Genomic DNA, 20,236 nt, shown 5'->3' on the forward strand with positions numbered 1-20,236 from the left:
TGCTTAGGTGGCGAGCCAATTTGGGCTTGCCCGCAGAGGCTGATGGACCCTGATAGATTCCATCAGGCCATGCGGGACCTTGCTCCCCCTGGTGACTCATTGACTGAGCTTGTTGAGGACTGGAATACCCAGCTCCTGGCAGCCATCGATGATGGCTAAGCGCCCTCTGCGACCCCGCAGAAACCGGGCTCCCTGAGGAGCTTCGGAAAATGAAGCGGGACCTCAGACAGCTAGAGCGAGTATGGCGGGGTGCCCGTGACGGAGCCTCAAGAACATCTTATGTTCTTATGTTTCTATAACATCTTATAGAAAACCTATGAGATGGCGGTGAAGGCCGCTAAGAAGTCTTACTTCTCGGCCTCCATTGCATCCGCTAGCTCTCGCCCAGCACAATTATTTAGTATAATTAGGTCTTTAACGTCCCTTGAAGGACAGCCAAATTTAAATAACAATCTGACACACAGCTGTGAGGCATTTGCGAGCTTTTTTGTGGAGAAGGTCCTGTTGCTCCGCCATGACCTCCCTGCCAATTTGGATACAATAAAGGAACTGGAGGCCCCTCGACTGTCCTCGGGTCCAGTATTGGACCACATTGACCAGATATCCCCAGCCGATGTGGACAGACTCCTCCGAGCTGGAAAGCCCACCACCTGTCCTCTTGACCTGTGCCCATCTTGGCTGATTTGAGCGTGTCCAGACGAGGTGTGGCCCCCCCTGGGGGATATCATCAATTTGTCCCTTGGCACCGGGATATTCCCAGGGGAACTGAAAGAGGCAGTGGTGTGCCCGCTCTTAAAGAAAACATCATTAGATCCCTTAGATCTATCCAATTACCGCCTGGTTTCGAATCTTCCATTCTTGAGTAAGGTGATTGAGAGAGCGGTTGCTGAACAGCTTGATAGGTTTCTGGATGAAACATTGGCTCTGGATCCATTCCAGTCCAGCTTTTGTGCTGGTCATGGGACCGAGACAGCTCTGGTCGCCCTAACAGATGATCTCCGCAGGCAGCTGGATCGAGGCGGGTCGGGGCTGCTGATTCTTCTAGACCTGTCAGCAGCCTTCGACATGGTCGATCACGAACTCCTGGACCACCGCCTTGCCGCCGTGGGGATCCAGGGCACAGTCCTTCAATGGCTGCACTCGTTTCTCTCTGGTCGGGGACAGAGGGTGGTGCTTGGGGGGAAATTGTCATCGCGCCACTCCTTGGTGTGTGGAGTGCCCCAGGGTGCGATACTCTCCCCAATGCTTTTTAACATCTTTATGCGCCCCCTCGCCCAGCTTGTCCGGAGTTTTGGGCTGGGTTGCCATCAGTATGCCAATGACACCGAACTCTATCTGTTGATGGATGGCCATCCTGACTCGGACCCAGACACACTGATCAGATGTGTGGAAGCTGTGGCTGGATGGTTACGTGGGAGCCGGTTGAAGTTAAATCCTTCGAAGACAGAGGTCCTCTGGCTGGGACGGGACGATATGGGATTGAGGGGGCAATTCCCATCTCTTGTGGGGTGCAATTAGTGCCAGCACCGTCCGTTAAGAGTTTGGGTGTAATCTTCGATACGTCCCTCTCTATGGAGGCTCAGATTACAGCTATAACAAAGACGGCATTTTTTCATCTCCGCCAAGCTAAGCAGTTGGCCCCTTATCTCTCTCGCCCTGACCTAGCCACTGTGATCCACGTGACGGTCACCTCCAGACTGGATTATTGTAACTCGCTCTACGTTGGGCTGCCCTTGAGACTGACCCAGAAACTCCAGCGGGTGCAGAATGCCGCGGCGAGACTCCTTATGGGGTCTTTGCTGCGAGATCACATTCATCCGGTACTATACCAGCTGCACTGGCTCCCAGTGGAGTACAGGATCAGGTTTAAGGTGCTGGTTTTAACCTTTAAAGCCCTATATGGCCTAGGACCCTCGTACCTACGGGACCGCCTCTCCTGGTATGCCCCACAGAGGAACCTACGGTCTGCAAATAAAAACATCCTGAAGGTCCCAGGCCTCAGAGAGGTTAGGCTGCCCTCAACTAGAGCCAGGGCTTTCTCGGCTGCGGCCAGTGGAACGCTCTGTCACAAGAGACTAGGGCCCTGCGGGACCTGACATCTTTCCGCAGGGCCTGTAAGACAGAGTTGTTCCACCAGGCCTTTGGTCAGGGTGCAGCCTGACTCCCTCCTCTGGCAACCTGCACAGAATTTTGCTTAACAGTTGCCATTAATTTGATTTTAATTAATTTTTATAATGAAATGTTTTTAGAATGTTGGATTATTTGATTGATTACTTGATTGTTGTTAGCCACCCTGAGCCCAGCTTCGGCTGGGGAGGGCGGGATATAAATAAAATTTATTATTATTATTATTATTATGAATAGGATTCGTCGCAAGAAAAGGGAAAAGTTGACAGCTATGGACCAGAGGCAATGATGTTGGTTGCAGCAACCAACATCATAGAATCATAGAATCATAGAGTTGGAAGAGACCACAAGGGCCATCGAGTCCAACCCCCTGCCAAGCAGGAAACACCATCAGAGCACTCCTGACATATGGTTGTCAAGCCTCTGCTTAAAGACCTCCAAAGAAGGAGACTCCACCACACTCCTTGGCAGCAAATTCCACTGTCAAACAGCTCTTACTGTCAGGAAGTTCTTCCTAATGTTTAGGTGGAATCTTCTTTCTTGTAGTTTGGATCCATTGCTCCGTGTCCGCTTCTCTGGAGCAGCAGAAAACAACCTTTCTCCCTCCTCTATGTGACATCCTTTTATATATTTGAACATGGCACATCAGTGCCACCTTTGTAGAGCAGGCTGGTTTCTACACATCCTCACGCTTTCCCCCACATCCAGGCAGCCAAGAGGCATTAAAGGAGCTCAAGGACACATTCTAGCCAGGCAAAAACACTCACGGAGGGTGTCAGTCAGGGATGCTGAAGGGGGTGTGGCCTGGGGGAAAGGGTGTGGCCTTGGATGCTCGCTGGGATTGTGGTCCCAACCTCTGTTCTGTGTTGTTCCACCGTGCAGCAGTCCGTGGCTAATCAGATCAGGCACCGGAGTGCAGGGCTCCCTTTTGCACAGGTCTCTAAAGCCCCCCTGGGCGCGAGTGCCTCTTCAGCAAAGCTTGCCGGCAGCCAGGCTCCAGCCCAATCCCACCCGCACCACCAGCGCTCCAATTCTGCCAGAAGCCTCACAAGCTGGCTGTGATCCTCAAGGACACCACAAAGCTAACTTAGCACTGACAAGAGGTCTCTGATCTATGCTGAGACTGAATGGACCCAGCCCCTGACCACGAGTGTCTGAAGGGCCCTCCGAGCCAAGTCCAAGACCCAGAACAAGCCGTAACCCTTTCTCCTCACTCCTGTCCTGCTTCTCAGGGACCGGTGAGAAATTGTGATGAAAGAGCCCAGAGGCGACTAAACAGGGCATTTGCACTAAGGGAGGGGGTTGGCTCCTTTCTCAAAGAGGGTCCTCTTTGCTGTCTCTGAAGTAGTGCAGGTCAAGGAGCACAGTGGAATGTTCCTCTGTACAAAAGCATTCCCTGAACATAGAAAAGGAGCCTGTCAGGGTTCTAGCCTAACCTCGCAGCCAGGTTGGCTTTCTATGTGCTAGTTTTTTTATTTAAAAAACCTCTTTTTTCATTTTTGTACAAAGGAGCATTCATTCATTCATGCAAGCCATCCCCTAGAACAGTCTGATTTGGCAGATAGGAAGCTGCTATAAACAGAGTCAGCTCAGTATTGTCTACACTGGCTGGCAGCAGCTCTCCAGGCTGTCAAAAAGGTGTCTCTTCCAGCCCTACCTGGAGATGCAGGGATTGAGCTTGGGACCTTCTGCCTGCAAGGTAGGTGCTCTGCGCTGAGCTGTGGCCCTTCCCTTCCCCTTCTGTAAGCACTGGGGCCATGTCAAGGGCCTCCTGCAAGAGCCAGCAGAGGACTCTGGACACCCACCTGGGGAGTGAAATTGACGCTTGCGCCTCGGTTCAGTAGCAACTGGGCCACGTTGAGGTTCTCGTAGTGTGCAGCAATGTGCAGTGGGGTAAAACCAGTCTGTGGGAGAGAAGAGGGTGGGGAGATTCCAGGTGAAAATAATGCCATGACCTATCTGCAAAACGCAGGAAGTACTTCAAAGCTGGCTCTTCTGTCAGCCCTTTTCTTTAGGCAAGATGCCGGTCTTGGGTGGCTAGCCCCATAAACTACCTTAGGAGGGATTGCACCTGGAAACTAAGCCTTGCTCAATCTCAGGCAGCCCCTCAAAGGCAGCCCTTGCCCTTACTGGAACTCCCTGCCTACCTTGGACAGGACGTCCGCATTGGGGTCGTTCTGCAGGAGCACAGCCGCCGTGCGAGTGTCATCATTGCGTGCAGCTATGTGCAGTGCTGGCAGCCGCACTTTGCCCCTGGTCCCGTAGTTAATCAGGTGAGCCACCACATTTTCGTGGCCCTGCTGCAGAGCCACAGCCAGAGGTGTGAATCCATCCTGCCGTGGATCAGGGAGGGAGGAAGAGAGACATAGTGAGCCAAGGGGTCTGTGTCATCCCAAAGAAGCGCAAGGGCAGAGCATGGAGTGGGAACTCCGGACAAAGGGGGAGCTACTCACTTCCGTGGCAACGTTTTGGTTGGCGCCATTCTCCAGCAGGAACTTGACCACTTCCAGGTGATTCTCCTGTGCTGCCATGTACAGAGGCGTAAAGCCTTTCTGCAAACACAGAATCAGAACCTGCATTGCCAGTCACACAAAACAACCCCCATCGATCGCTGCTGATCACAGAACGGCAGGGAGGCACAAGGGGTGAAATGGATTGGCTTATGGGGCAAAGGGAAATACTCCAAAGTTCAATAGAATCAATGGTCGCATAACAGCAAAAAGCCTGTTTCTGAGTCCCAGCTCTTTGTCACATGGTGTGATGACCAATGGAAACCAGAGCAGTGCTATGCAGAGAGAAATAGGGTTGCTTATCAGCAGCTCCTGCTGAACTTCACAGGGAGAAGGCTGCAAACTGGGACAAAAAGTAGGGGCAAGGGGAACCTGCCCTTGCTTCTGCTTTTGGAAGTTTCATTTCTATGTCTGGAAAACCGCACCGTCACTCTGGATGGTGAGACAGGGGGAAACCTGTCCTTGGAAGGCAAGGACCCCAAAGAGAAGAGAGCAATACAACTGATCCTTCAGTAATCCTTCAGCAATACAAGGAACCTTCCCAATGTGTGCCCTGGGCTAACTGGTATGGAGAGGTGGATTGGGTTAGGAGCATCATTTGGATTCTCTACTGTAGGCACCAAAAGGCCTTGGGACCACCCATAAAATAACAGAAAAGGAGACGGTGTGGGGCTGGAGTAGGATTTAGGATGAGGGAGGGAGGGAGGGAAGGGAGGAAGGGAGGACGGAAGGATTTGGAAAGAAGGTTATCAACGATGAAATTTTAAACAACAGTTCTGCATTTTTTATTCATTTCAGTTTCTACTGAAGATCCTGCTTAGCAAAGAATAATCTAGAAAGGAAACAAATAAACTGCTAGCCTAATGCAAATCTCGGTCTGTGCATATTAAAACCAAATGGTTGGAATTGCCAGCTGTTTACTCACCTGCTTAGCAAAAGTATCGCCAGCATAAGCGGAGAGGCTGAGCATTAGCTCTAAAGCGCTCACAAAATGAGCATTCCTTCATGTTTATGCAACCAAAGGCAAGCACACTCAGTCTCCTTGCTTTGGGAAAATGACTCAAAAGTACAAATTGCAAACAGGATCAGAAGGATTTGGGGGAGGGGGAGGGGTCTGCTTGCTGATCTCAGCCAGAGTGACCGACAGCAGTGAGTCCTGAAAATAGAGAGCTTGCCCTCTAGGCCCCCTAAGCCTGTCATTCTGCATTCCACCCCCCACCTTGCCTCAGTGCTTCCCTACCCAATTTCTCTCCAACTCCCTGGCATTTGTTTGACCTTCAGATACCTGCTTATGTAACTCAAAGACACAGCAGACTGTCACGGAGGGACAGTGCCTCCCCAGGGCCAGCAGGGGGCTCCGGCGCCAGATGATGGTCCCTATTCCATCCAAACAGGCACAGAGACATGGCGACCCACACTGCCCCCCCCCCCCCCCGCAGCTCTGCCGGAGCAGGTGACATGAGGATGGTTGGCTGCCTGGCAGAAAGAGAGTGACGCTGGCAGGGAGATAGCCGGGGAGTGAAGCTGCTTAGAAGCATCTATGTGATGCACACAGAGGGATGTGAGAGAGAGACCTTGGATGGCTTTGAATCTGCAAGCTTCACCCAGCACAGCCAGACTCAAGCTAAGCAATATTTACAATGCTGCAGGCTTGAAGTGGGCAGATTAATCAGCCAACTAACACCATTGGTGATTGGTTTGAAATAGACCCGGGGCCACAGTCTCTCTTGCAGGGACCACATAATGGTGGCAGGTAGGGTCAGGGAGGGGAAAGTGGGCAGAACGGGCAGAGCAACAGATGGGACTCATCTGTTTGCACAGTGGCAGACAGTCCAGCCGTGGCTTCACACCCTCCCGGAGCACTTCTCTCTCACTTGGAAGGAGGACAGAGAGGGACGGATGCCGGCGGGTGTAGGAACCAGAGCACATTGACATTTGCTACTCTGCTTACTTTTGCATGAGCTTCCCCACCACCACCACCATTTGCTTGTGGCCCCTGAATGCTTATCCAGAAGGCAATGTGGCCCTTAGTCTGAAAAAGGTTCCCTAGCCCTGTTCTAGTATTATTACTACTACTACTACTACTACTACTACTACTACTACTACTATTTAAAAACAATAATAAGGCACACAGCTTGGCTGGCTTGCCAAGTCTGGCAAAGGACTGCTGGATCAATGTAGAATCGGTTTCCTTGTGCGCCCAATACTCTCTGCCCCCTGCTTGTTAAGGGGCCTGGTCCACTCCTGGTCTTTCCCTGCAGAGCCTTCAAAGCCCTGAAGCTTCAGAGCCTCCCAGCTCTTTGCCCAGGCGAGGCCACTGCAGGGATAGGGAGAGGCAGGCAACTTACCTGGGACTGTGCATTGACATTTGCCCCAAAGTTCACCAGCTCCCTCACCACGTCCTCTTGTCCTGCCAAGGCAGCGATGTGCAAGGCCGTGTTCCCTTTCTGAAAAAGCCAGATGGAAGAAAAGGGTCAAGCAGGGTACAAATTGCAAGCAGTCTAGAAAAAACACCTTTAAAAACAAACAAACAAACCCCTATGGATCTATACATTGAGAAAACAGCAGAAAACCACACACACACCCAAGTTGGGTAGCGTATCACTAGCGTATTTTGTTCTAGTTGACATCCATCTGTCTCAAGATACAATGGAGTATGCCTCTGGGGGTGAAGTCAAACCGCTGTGCTAGTAGCACCAAAGTGACCTCCCCAGGGAGCAAACCTGGGCAGTGTGTCTGGAGATCCTGGGCTGCCCAGGCCTGCTGATGTGGTCCAAAGGAAAGCAGAGCAATTCCTTTGACACCAGCTTGGCTGCAGGAGTTGCCAGAAGGTGGTGTACAAGGCGCCATCTAACCCTCTTAGGGACCACTCCAGATTTGTGTAGGGTTTAATCCTTAGCCTTTTCTTCTTCTGAATAAGCATCTCCACCTCCATTGTTCAATTCTATGAATATGTGACAACAGCGTCAGCTGAGCTGGCGGATAGCCACTCTTTAACCCACCCCAATTAACCACACAGTTAGGGGCTGCTAATGATCATAAGTGAAGTGTCCACAATTGCTAGGGTCCTGCAGTCTAAATCAAGCTCGTGGGTAGACTTCAGGCTGGTGGGATTTACTTTGAATCAAACAAGACATGGTGTTAATTATGAGAAAGCAATCAACATGCACTTAAAAACAAAAAAAGCAGGATTGGAACTGTGCAATGTTTAAGCCTTTCTCTCTGTTGTATTTCCAGCAGAAATCCTTTCCCCCGGGGCAGCAAAGAGCAACTTTGTGAGGAGATTTCTGTTTGGTCTCTATAAAGGATATATATAAGGGATTCTAGCCCCGGAGAGGCTCATTTGCTGGTCTCAGCAACCATGAGAGCTCTTCTTGTTGGTTGCAGGCCTCCTTTGTCTGTCTCCAACCTCAGTTTCAAAAGAGCCATTCCCACCCCAACCTGGGGGGGGGGGGCTTACCTTGGTGGTGGTTTCCAAAATTATTTCCTTGTGCAGCAACTCAGCCACCATCTTCACATGTCCCTCCTTGGAGGCCAGGTGCAAAGCATTCAACCCATTCTGGAAAGAGGAGAGACTCCATGAGACCAGGGCCGGAAGTGAGCTTGCTCGCTCTTCACTGGCTCTGCCTTGCAACAAGTTCAGATTCAGCCAGGGCAGGGGCTCAGATGTTCAACCCAGAGTGTTGGAGAGAGGGGCAACTGTTCCACACACACCACATGCTTCATCAAGGGGAACACTACAGGTGTCCTGCAACATTTCTGGTGTGCGTGATCTCTTTATTATATTTCTGCCACATGCATATACAATTATGCAGGATCAATCTAAAATATAAAGTTGAAAACATCAAGGAATAGGAATTACACCTAGTAATGCTGAGGTATAAGAAGACAGAAAAGGCAACCATTTTCAGCTTAAAAGAATAATTTGGGTTTGTCATTTGTTCATGACAAACAGCACATTGTTGTTGTTGCTGCTGCTGTCATTATGTCATTTAATCTTGTCAATTCAAGTTTGCTACTAGTCACAGCTGTTAATCCTACTAACTACAGGTAGAAGAAATTCCACAGTAATGGTTCTGGACTAAGCTTTTAGCAGGACAGGTCATTGATTCGTCTTCCAACTGGGTCCCAACAATGGCACCAATAAAGTATCCAAGTTTCTTCTGGCCATGTTTTGCATATGCACACACACACTCAATTCATTTGTTTAACTCTACCAATTGTGAAGATAGAGTTTCTAAGGATATCCTGGCACTGAGAATAACAGCGCATAGTTAAGCTGCCACAGGAGGAAGCAATGGCACCAACTGGGACAACTTCATGGAGGACAAGACTCTCAATGGCTCCTAGCCAGGATGGCTGTGTTCTGCTTCCACACCTTGAGGCAGCCATGTTTCTGAATCCCAGTTGACAGGAGGGAAGAGGGCTCTTGTGCTCGAATCCTGCCTGTGGGCTTCCTGCAGGATGCTGGCTTAGATGGGCCACTGGCCTGATCCTGCCAGAACCTTTTCCCACTCTACAATATCCTTTCTGAGGTGAGGCGACCAGAGCTGGGCAACGGCTGAATCAGTCTGAGTCCGTGCGCAGAACCAGCCAGCATGGCTCCACCTTGCCAGCCCCCCTGCTGCCCCCCTGAGCAAGTGAGCAGAGCCCCCTCACCACCTTTCCAAGCACAACAGAGAGACCCTGGAAAAGCGGCCAGGTGAAAGGGGAGACATTTGAAACTCCTATGCACAGGTTGGGGGGGGGCATCACCTCTAGACCGTCAGTATTTCGCAGGAGGAATCCAAGGGTGTACTTTAGGTCTGTGCAACTGAAGTGGATGAAAGCTAGTCTGTCATGCTGGCACAACAAAACCATTTAACAGCAACAGCAACAACCTGTTGGGATGAATGAATGGTTAAGAGGGAAAGTGTGGGATGAATGAATGATGTGGAAACACCCCAGAAACAAATCAGCATAAATTTGGGAGGAAAGTTCATGGCTGTATAACCCCCCTGCAAGCAAATCAGAATGAATGCTCAATAAAGTCTAAGCTCTGCATAAGCTTTGTGCAAGCGAATCAGTGTACCTGCTCCGTCAATAGGTCATCTGGAGGATAAGCCCAAAGAACACCACATCCGCTCCAGACATTGTAAAGCAGTATTGTACTGGTTTAAGCAGCCGTGCCCCCCCCCCCGAATCCTGGGGACCACAGGGAGAGTTGATAGGAAGCCCTTATGCCCCTACAGGTAGGGCTACAGTTCTCAGAGTGGTTTAACAATCAATCTCTTTTCCCAGGGAACTTTGGGAATCATAGCTCTGTAAGGGGAATTAGAGTTTCCAAACAATTCTCAGCACCCTTTAACAAACCAGAATTCCCAGAATTATTATTTGGGTGGGGAGGGGGGCCCACAACTTTTTAAATGGGTATCATAGTGCTTTAAATCTATGCACTATGTGTGGCCCAAGACTGATGGCCATCCTACTGGTCCCTAAACCCACACAGGTAAATAACATCTTTGCCTTGAAGCCCCAAACTCCCTGCAAGCGGACACAGGCTCCCTGCACCCACCCCAAACCATGTGGATTCTTCCTTCCTTTTCAGCTAGGCACCACATTGGCATCCCAGGGCAATCCGAGGTCTCTTTCTCTTTGCTGCTGGGCATCTAAAGTGGCACATGACAGATGGAAGATGCAGATGCAGGTCCTCTGAGAATGGTGGTGATGGAATTGAGGCTGGTGCAGATGGTGATGGTGATCAGATGGTAGGTTAAGAGGCCGTGCTCAGTTTTGTGTGAGAATACAAGGCTTGTGGGCTAGGTCTGACCACACGCATCCCTCTTTTATCTCATACAGGACATGTGAGGTTGGACCTTGACCACAAGTGTGATATTCCCCAGGGTGGAAAGGCAGGTGCGCTATCAGACCATGAGAGGCCAGCAGCGGACGGGCACCTGGGTCTTCACTTAACAAGCTCCAGAATTTGTCATGACTGGCAGATGATCAGTCCCAGAGCAGATGCCCCATTTGACAGAGAATCAGGTAGTGCACCCCCCCCCCCATGCCCATTTGACTCAGAGGGCTTGCTCACCAATTTTCACTGGTGGCTCATCCCAGAAAGCCACATTTCCATTTATTCAATTCCTTAATAAGACTGTAGATGGCCAACTTATATAAAACCCAATAGAATAATTAAAACATCATAAAATTACAATATCACAAATGACAGAGCAAAAGACCAGCACTGAATTTTATTTATCTAAAAATTATTGGCAAAACAAAATCATTCTGAACAGGTAATGAAATATCAGAATTGTTTGAATTCAGCTGGAGCAGCATTTCAAAATACTGGTGCCAGTACTATGCTAAAAATCTTAGTTTGTGTAGACACCAAGGGCTTCTGCTTTCCCCATTCCTAGAAAAAGCACAAGTCTGAGCGGTTTCTCCCTTCCTTTTGTAGGGAAAACCCGCTCCTCAGTGCTAAATCAGAGCAAACGTCAATCTGGAGAAAACCCGAATTGCCATTTGCTCCAATAGGGCGTCGAAGAGCAGTTTCCCTCTAGAGAAAGCAGTGAGACCAGAGGGAGTGTAGATCAGCCCTAAATGAATAGGACCATGGGGAAGTCAGGAGGACTCCTCCAGATTATTGCAGCTGATCTGGGTTTAAGGAATGAGACAACCCTTCAGGTGAGCAGTTTGGGGCTTTGTCCACTGGCAGCTACACATTGAACTTGGTTCAGTAAGATATAGGCAGCCAGTGCAGAACGTAGATGTTTAGTTTCAGGACTCAGATGCAATGCGGTTCTGGACACAGAATATTATTACTAGTGTAAGAGCATAACAGGAGCCTGCAGGGTCAGGCCAGGAGTCCCTCTCGTCCACTAGCCTCACAGTGGCCAAGCAGACGCCTCCGTGGGAAGCCCACTAGCAGGACTGAGCCCAAGAGGCCTCTCCTCTCCTGGGGTTCCAGCAACTGGCATTCAGAAGCATCTCTGTCTCCAACTGGGGCCCCTGATAGGCTTCTCCTCCACAATCTGCCCAGTCTTCTTTCAAAGCCACTGTTGGTGGCCATCCCTGCCCTTACCTTAACTATGCGCCATGTGACGTACTTTATCCGTCCTGAATCTCCCAACATTCAGCTTCATTGGATGTCTACATTATTATTTATTAAATGCCAAGATTCCAGTCGTTGTAAAAGGGAAGGGTGGATGAAATAGTAGACGAGCTGACAGGCAAAGGATCCAGGTTTAGTGGCTCAAGCACAGTTGCCTTGTGTGGCTAGGGCAATGTCTCTTTTCCCCCTGGCGCTGTTGCTCTGTGAAAAGCAGGGTCTGACTGCCACGGCGCAACCAACTCACAGAACACCAATCCCAAAAATCCCCACAGACTACCTCAGATTATCTTGTAGGGGACTTGCGTGAGGTAAACTTAATAATTAGGAGTCTCAGAAGGGATTTGTACAAATAAACAATAATGATTTTATTTAACAAGGAAGTTTATGACACAAGTGAATAAAATTTAGGATACTTCAGTTTACAATGTTATTTCACTTCAGGGTTTTCTCAGTTGTTTCACACTTAATACTTTGGTTCTTAACTTAATACAGTGGTGCCTCGCAAGACGAAAAGAATCCGTTCCGCGAGTCTCTTCATCTTGCGGTTTTTTCGTCTTGCGAAGCAAGCCCATTAGCGGATTAGCGGATTAGCGCTATTAGCGGCTTAGCGGGCTTAGCTGATCAGCTGTTAAGCGGCTTAGCGGCTTGGGGAAAAGGGGGGGAGGAAAAAAACCCCGCAGGAACTCGCAAGACATTTTCATCTTGCGAAGCAAGCCCATAGGAAATTCGTTTTGCGAAGCACCTCCAAAACGGAAAACCCTTTCGTCTAGTGGGTTTTCCGTCTTGTGAGGCATTCGTCTTGCGGGGCACCACTGTACTTTGGTTCTTAACAAGGTGGTACTTTCTGTCAGTTAGACACCCCTTAGACAACCCTACTCCTGCAGTACTCCAAGTAATAGACCCAAGGTTCCACTGGTTTGGGACTCTTCTCTTATTAGAAGTATCTCTCCCCTCCTGACTGGAATGAGACCTAAGTAGATGGTCTCTTTCCAGCTTCTACTTCTCCTGGCTCAGCCTGGCTTTACTCTCACAAGACACCACACACTGTCCTTCACCCTAAGCTCAGAGACTCCTTTCTCTAGCTTGTGATATCTTCCTCAGAGTGGATGTTTCTACCCAGAACCAACTCCCTCTCCTCTCCCTCCTCTCTCTCTGCCTATCATCCCAACCAAAGCCTCCTCCCTCCAAAACTCACTCCCTGTCTCTCCAAATCCTCTCCTTTTCAACTGCCCCTCCTGGAACCTCGGCCAATCAGAGGCTGCCATACATTAACCCTTTTCTGACATGGGGAAAAGAAAAGGAAATACTTGGGGACCCAACCTACCCCAGCAAAAACAAACTTTTCCGTCACAGCTAGAAGGTGCAGAAATACTTCAAAATCCACAGTAGAGGTGGAGATGCCTTTATTAGGACCAACCAAAATGGCACAAAATAGCAAGCCAGCTTTTAGGTTCTCTGTTTCCCAAAGACAGTCCCCAGATTTACAAATCTGTTACCGGACAAAATCTGTCCCCGGAATGACCCCGGATTTATATTTTAAGTGCTGTAGATTTATTAGTATGGAATGAATGTTGCGTGAATGGTTCAATGGCACAAGACACATCATATGGGGACTTCTGGCGAGGCAAAATGGTGGGCATCACAGCAGCGAGCAGCTCCTGAAGCCAGCCAGAGCCAACTGCGCTACCAGGCTGGCTGCAGGCTGCTGAGGCTGCCGCTGCTGCCGCCAAGGGGAAACTGGGGACACCCAGCGCATCAACTGGGGGAACTGCTGACCACCACCCCCATGACCCAAATCGAGCTGTGAGTGAGAGTGCCCAGCCACCCAGCTGCCCAGGAAAACCCCGGAGCTGATGCAGAGAGAAGGAGGAGAGGAGAAGGGAGAGAGAGAAAGAGGAAGGAGAAAAAAGAGGGGAGCCACCTCCGCAGAGGAGCAGAAGTAGGAGAGCACTGGTAGGGCAAGGACATGTAGCCAAGCCCAGGCCCTCACCAAGCCTACTCCACGGCAGCTAGCGCTCCAAGAGAGCAGGTCGGGGCCCAGAGGAAGGCTGCATGACAGAGGAGACTACAGAAGAGATTACTTTTTAAAAAATAAAACTTTTTTCAATAACTTTTTTTTCTCTTAAAAAGAAAAGTGTCCCCGGATTCTTTGAAAAAAATCTGGTAACCTTATCTTAATCAGACAGGAAGTGAAGCAAAGCAGACAGCGGGGGCGGGGGGAGTAACGTGGGGAGCGAGAAAAAGCTGGCTTGGGGGTGAAGTCTCCCCTCTGACACCACCCTTTTTGTGTAGCAATCCAGAGTAAATTGTGTAGAAGAGGAAGATTGCTGAATAAGTCATTGGGGAAGAAAGCATAAGGAAATGAAAAACTAGCACAGTTGCATCGTTTAAGGTTTCAGATCACAGCTTTTCCTGGAGAGGATGTGGGGTCTTGGTGCTGAATTTTGATTTCCCAGACAATCTACACCTATAAACTGTTAATGCCACTGCCTATCTCTCACTGAAGACAAACTTCTAGCATCTGGCAGCAACCCCTCCTTGCCCCAAATTTCTAGCACTCCACCTCATGAATGAAACTTCCTGAACAGGGAGGGGGGCTCAGTCTGACACACAACTCACCCTGCGATGTGGGAGCACCTCAAGGCAGAAGGCCTCGCCTGTGGCCTGGAAGGGGCACTCAAGGGCAGGAAAAGCTTCCTCTATGGCTTAGACAAACAGGCCCTCAACATGGGAGCCACACTGACACCAAGGCCTGGCTCTATTAGCCAGAGCAGTTGCAGTCCTTTCAGGTCAGGGAATAAGCGAAACATTCTGGAAGAGCACCTAAGGCAACAGGAAGCCAAGGTCCGTGTCTGGGAACAGATCAATAAAATGAAATTGGCGGCAGGGCATTTGCTAGCTCTTAGCAGCTGCAGCCGCAGCACCACTGAGCCAGCTGTGATGGCTCCCTTGGCTTCCTCCCGAAAAGAAGCTAGAACATGCCTAGAAATTAAGGCAGGAACAGAAGAGATCGTTGGCGCTGTAACACACCACCCCCCTAACAGGGGCTACCCCACAACTATGTGCTGTATCCAAGACTGCGGGGAGAAATGTTTCCCATGCTGCCTTCAGACCAGGGGCCAAAGAAAGGCTCTTCTGGGTGCCCTTGTTCCTCAAAGAACTGTTTAGGTTTCTTACAAAGTCCCAGCTGATGCCTTGCTCCAGAGGCAGACTTTGGTAAGGTAATCTTTCATAATATGGCACTCTGAGTTTTGCATCCCCAAATGGATCTTCTCAATTTACACCCCCTTTTACAGGGGAACCACCCATACCACCCTAAATCTGGCACTGGTTGCTCCAAAGATATTATGGGAAATTAAAGTGGCAGCCCTAATTGTTGAGCCTGCTATCAGAGTTCATGAGAGGCAGCCAGGTCTCACACCTGCAGGATCTACTTTAGGGTAGGCTCATCCTAGAGCCCTAAGATTCACCAACTGGAGCCAGGTGCAAATGAGTGGGTCAGGCAGGCGGCCACACATGAAGAATTGAGCAAGAGTGGTTTTTATGGCTAACTTTAGGCCCATTAATTTCAGTAGGTCTACTCTGAGCAGAACTTGATTGGATACAACTCAGCATGTGTCTGAGAACATGCTCAGCCCAGGAATTTGTGATCAGTACCAGCAGCAAGCTCACAACGCCTTTCCCACAAAAATCCACTCCGGTTCCCCACCTTCTGCACGTATTGTTTTTTTATGGAAGGGAGAGAAAGCTTTTGAGGTGTTGTTTTTGTGAGGTAACCAGGAGTTAAAATCATTTCTTGCTGATCTGCTGCAAACCACCCAGAACTCTCCCAGTAGATCCCAATCTACCTGACACAGGAGCGGGAATTCCAAGACAGGGCGCTGTGCCAGGAGTGTCAGTGCAAGGCTTGGGAGGAGGCATGAGAAAGCTTTAAAAAGAATCAGGCTCCGGAAAGCCTGTTCCAAGGGCCTTGCGTGTGAGCGCTCCATTGTTGCTACCAATTTCTGGATGGTAATTTTCCAATTATGTAGGCAATTAACTCCTTAACAAGCTGGTGCTCTTTGAAAAAGAAGCAACCCAGTTAGTCGTCAAAGATGCAATTGTATACTGTTATGTACTAAGCTTGGATCCTAGAACAATAGGCAGGTAGGATCCTAGAATGCAGTGGCGTAGCGTGGGGGGTGCAGGGGGGCCCGGCCGCACCGGGCGCAACATCGGGGGGGGGCGCGCTCGCCGCCTCCGGAGTCGCCGAAGAGCCTCGGGCGCAGGCTGTAGCAGAGCCCCATGTCTCACGGAACCGACGAGCTGTGCGCGCGACCGGGCTGAAGGCGTCCGGCAGGCAGCAGCTCTCAGCACTCGCCGCAGTTCCCGCGCGTCAGAGCCGCGGAGGGCGTGCCAGGCAGCCCCTCCTCACGCCGCCGCTGCAGCTGCTGGGCCATGTTGCATTTTCCTCGCCTCTCTGCCCTCCTCCTCCTCCAGGCAAGCGGCGTCGTTTGGGCGGCAGCGCCAGCGGCAACTCGCCTCAGATCACCAGACACGGACCCGCTGCCGCCGCCGTGGCTACCTTACCGTAAATACCCCAGCCCAGGCAGCAGCAAGAAGAAGCTGGCGGCGACGGCAGGTTAGGGGTTAGGGGGCGCAAATTACTTGCCTTGCCCCGGGTTGGGGGGCACAAATTACTTGCCCTGCCCCAGGTGCTGACAACCCACGCTACGCCGCTGCTAGAATGCAACAACTGCTTGGCCTGCAGGAGAACACCAATCAGGCTCCAGGAGGGAAGCAGAATCAGCCAATCAGACGGGACTCATTGTGTAAATAATGTATATAAAGGCCTGAGTTTTGGGGGGAAATTCAATCACTGTTTTACAAGCATGAAAGAGCATGAAATCACTGCAGGACTCTGAGTATATTTCACATACTCATTTTAATAAACTTCCTGCAACAAAGACTAATGCAGGCATCCCCAACCTGCGGCCCTACAGATGTTTTGGCCTACAACTCTCATGATCCCTAGCTAGCAGGACCAGTGGTCAGGACTGATGGGAATTGTAGTCCAAAACATCTGGAGGGCCGAAGGTTAGGGATGCCTGGACTAATGTGACCATCTCCTCCTGAAGGGTGCAAGAGCTGTCTTGCATTATGAAAGTGTACGAATATATAAATAGTGACCGCAACTACTCCCCTGCCCTGCGCTTTTCTCACTTAAACCAGACAGCTTGGGAAAACTGAGGGTGGTTGGATCCACCCTGCCTCTCCTAAGTCCAGATAATACCCAACAGACACAATTCCACACATCCAGAGGGAATGTGATCCTATTAGACTTCTCCCCTTTTTTTGGTCTCAGTTTTCTAAAAGAGCTGGGGTGGGGGGCACCTTGAATAAGTATTTATTTCTGATCAGTGATGGGGAAGAAAATCTACCCAAGAGCTGTGTGTGTGCATCCATTACCACAAGGCCTCCCTTCCTCTTCTTGGGCGGGAGCCCGGCTTGACAGCAGCACTTCATGATAATGAGCACAACAGTCTCTCCCAATTAAGAACAAACGGCAGCTGCCTCCAGAATCAAGGGCTGGATTTGTGCCTGTGCCTGTGCCTGCGCTGGGGGAAAAGAGACTCTCCAGAGGAACACATCTTCTTCCTCAGCAGAACAGGATCAAACAGCAGTGCAGCAAGATACAAAATCACCCAACATGACCAAAAAGTGAAGTGGCTGCTTCAAGGGAAGGTTGTGCAGTGAAATTAGGGATAAGGGAGGAATTCATTCTGTGTGCATTTTAAACTGGAACTTACCAAATTCGCTCTAGACAAACCAAAACACAACTTTCCTCCAAGCCCGGGAATGGAAAGGGAGCAAGCTGGGTTAACTTTATCAGAAGAGAGATGAGGAGGAGATGGAACCCTGTTGGGTCTCCTTGATCTCTCAGTGGCTTCTGAAACCATCAACCATGGTGTCCTCAGGGAACAACTCCGGGGGTGTGAGGAAGATGGAGGCACTGGACTGCAGTGGTTCCACTTCTACCTTCAGCGTATTTGGCAGGAAACAGCACGGGGGGACAACTGCTTGGAGCTACAGCCTTTAGACCGTGGGGCCCCTCAAAGGTCCATCTTCTCCCCCGTGCTGTTTAATGTCTATATGAAGCCATTAGAACCCGTCAACTGGAGATTTGGAGCATGGTCTCATCAGCATGCAGAAGGCACCCGGCTCTCCCCCCATTTTCCACTTAAATCAGGAGAGGCTGTTTGAGTGCTGAAACTAGCAGCCTAGAGGCTTTGATGGCTGGAGAGGGTGGACAATAAACTAAAGCTAAATCTAGACAAGATGGAGTTCCTGTGAGTAAGTGGTGCTCAGTTTTAGGTATGGGGATGTTGGCCTGTTCTAGACAAGGTAGCATTCCCCCTGAGAGAGCAGGAACGTGGCTTGTGAGGAGCTCCTCAATGCAAAGCTTTCTCTGGCGGGACACAGGTGGCGTCACTTGCAAGGAGCGCTTACAGCCAATTACACCCATTCCTAGCCCAAGAGCATTTCATCTCAGTGATCCATGCTCTAAGCACCTCCCGGATAGATTCCTGCAATGCACTCTACATGGACAGCTCTTTGGAAGCTGCAGCTCATGCAGAATGACGCTATGCAGTTACTTTATGGGGTGGCAAGAGATGATATCACCCCCATCCTCAAGACAATGTGCTGACTGCCTGTGAGCTGTCAGACCCAATTCATAGTGTTTGTACTAGTCGCCAAAGCCCTAAGTGAATGGGGACTATTAAGGGGACTATATAAGGAGGGAGGAGCTTGGTTTTTTAAATAGCAGTTGGATGTTCTATTAATCACATGTCAAAACAAAAAAAATTCCTTCCAGTAGCACCTTAAAGACCAACTAAGTCAGTTCTTGGTATGAGCTTTCGTGTGCATGCACACTTCTTCAGATACACACATGTTTTGTATATATTTGTATATTAATCACATGTTTTGTATACAGGTGTAACCTTCACTTATAAAACAATAAAATACTTTTCTATTTAATGAAGTAGGCCAATCCTGCTGTGTTTGAGCGTCTCCTGCTTCTTCTGCTAGGTTGGGCCTTGGTGCTCTGCTCCAAAGTCACAGGACTATAGAAATCTGCTTGTTGCAGAGTCAGAGTGCTGCTCTGTGTAGCTGAGCACTGCTGACAACAGCTCTCCAGGGTTTCAGACAGAAGACAACCCCAATCCTGACTGGAGATGCCAGGGGTTGAACCTGAGACCTTCCACACACAAAGCACTCAAAGTGCTCCACTGCTGAGACACAGCCCTGACCTGACAACACCTCTGACACAGGGCACTTTGAGACTGCTGCTGTTTTGCAAGAGGGATTCAGTTGCTTCTGGGCAAATTCAGGTTGCACCATTAAGGTGATCTGGCACACTTGGACAACAAATCCACTTCCCTCCCCTTGAACTTTTTCTGCAATAAGAAAAGTGACAGGATAATGCACCAGAAAGTATGAGGTAACAAGAATATGTATTTGATTGGCTGCACTATCATCAGATAAGTGATATCTTTAAAAAAGAGGTGAAAGAAAAAGGGTATAAAGAAAAAGATTTGAAATTTCAAACAGAAATTGTTAACAATGTTTGTAAGATACTTTCAAAAATGTATAAAATCTTACTGGAATGGCACACGATGGATGAGGAAGTCAAAGCGGTAATGATTTATTGGGCCAGAGATTTAGGATATAGCATAGATTTGGAAGATTGGCAAAAAATATGGAATGAAAATTTAAAGTTTACAGCATGCATTACGTTAAAAGAAAATGTGATGAAAATGGTTTATAGATGGTATATGACACCAGTTAAATTGGCAAAAATGTACAAAACCAGTAACAAATGTTGGAAATGTAAAGAGAAAGAGGGTACATTTATTCATATGTGGTGGGAGTGTAAGAAAGTGAAGGGGTTCTGGGAAATGATATATAATGAATTAAATAAAATGCTGAAATATAGCTTTGTAAAGAAACCAGAAGCCTTCTTACTGGGAATAACCAAAAATCAAATAAATAAGAAAGACTGTAAACTTTTTCAGTATGCAACAACAGCAGCGAGAATATTGTTGGCCCAAAAATGGAAACAAGAAGAATTACCGACTTTGGAAGATTGGAGAACAAAACTAATAGACTATGCAGAACTGGACAAATTAACTGGGAAAATCAGACTTCAAAGAGACCATAGGTTTTTAGAGGACTGGGGAAAATTCAGAGAATATTTGAAAACTGTATGTGAGGAACACACAACGCTAGTGTGCTTTAAAGAAGCTTTGTGAAAAAATAAGGAATATTGCAAGAATGTAAACGAGGATAATTTTTTTTTTTTTTTATAGGCGATATTACAATTAAGGAATGCGAGGATAGAAAATTAATTATGGATGATTGTCAGAGGAGTTGAGGGAAGTTCAATAAGTTAAAATATGTGATGTGATATGTGGTATGAACAGAGATATTATGGGAAAATTCAATAAAAATCTATTTTAAA

General features: G+C 48.9%; 1 protein-coding gene across 26 annotated transcripts in view; it reads right to left on the reverse strand.

The window, feature by feature from the left end:
- Positions 1–20,236, reverse strand: part of ANK1 (ankyrin 1) — a 180,818-nt gene that overhangs the window by 76,447 nt on the left and 84,135 nt on the right. For all 26 annotated transcript variants that reach the window (XR_014567554.1, XR_014567555.1, XR_014567556.1 and 23 more), the window contains exons 3-7: positions 8,098–8,196; positions 6,986–7,084; positions 4,581–4,679; positions 4,275–4,460; positions 3,933–4,031 (exon numbers count right to left, since the gene is read on the reverse strand). Coding sequence is in view for 23 of the 26 variants with exons in the window: in XM_083753138.1 (XP_083609264.1) it covers positions 3,933–4,031; positions 4,275–4,460; positions 4,581–4,679; positions 6,986–7,084; positions 8,098–8,196 (582 nt within the window). In the remaining 3 variants the exon portion in view is untranslated. The remainder of the gene's footprint in view (positions 1–3,932; positions 4,032–4,274; positions 4,461–4,580; positions 4,680–6,985; positions 7,085–8,097; positions 8,197–20,236) is intronic.

The sequence above is a fragment of the Podarcis gaigeae genome (genome assembly GCF_964106915.1).
Source record: "Podarcis gaigeae genome assembly, chromosome: 8".
NCBI classification, from domain to species: Eukaryota; Metazoa; Chordata; class Lepidosauria; order Squamata; family Lacertidae; genus Podarcis; species Podarcis gaigeae.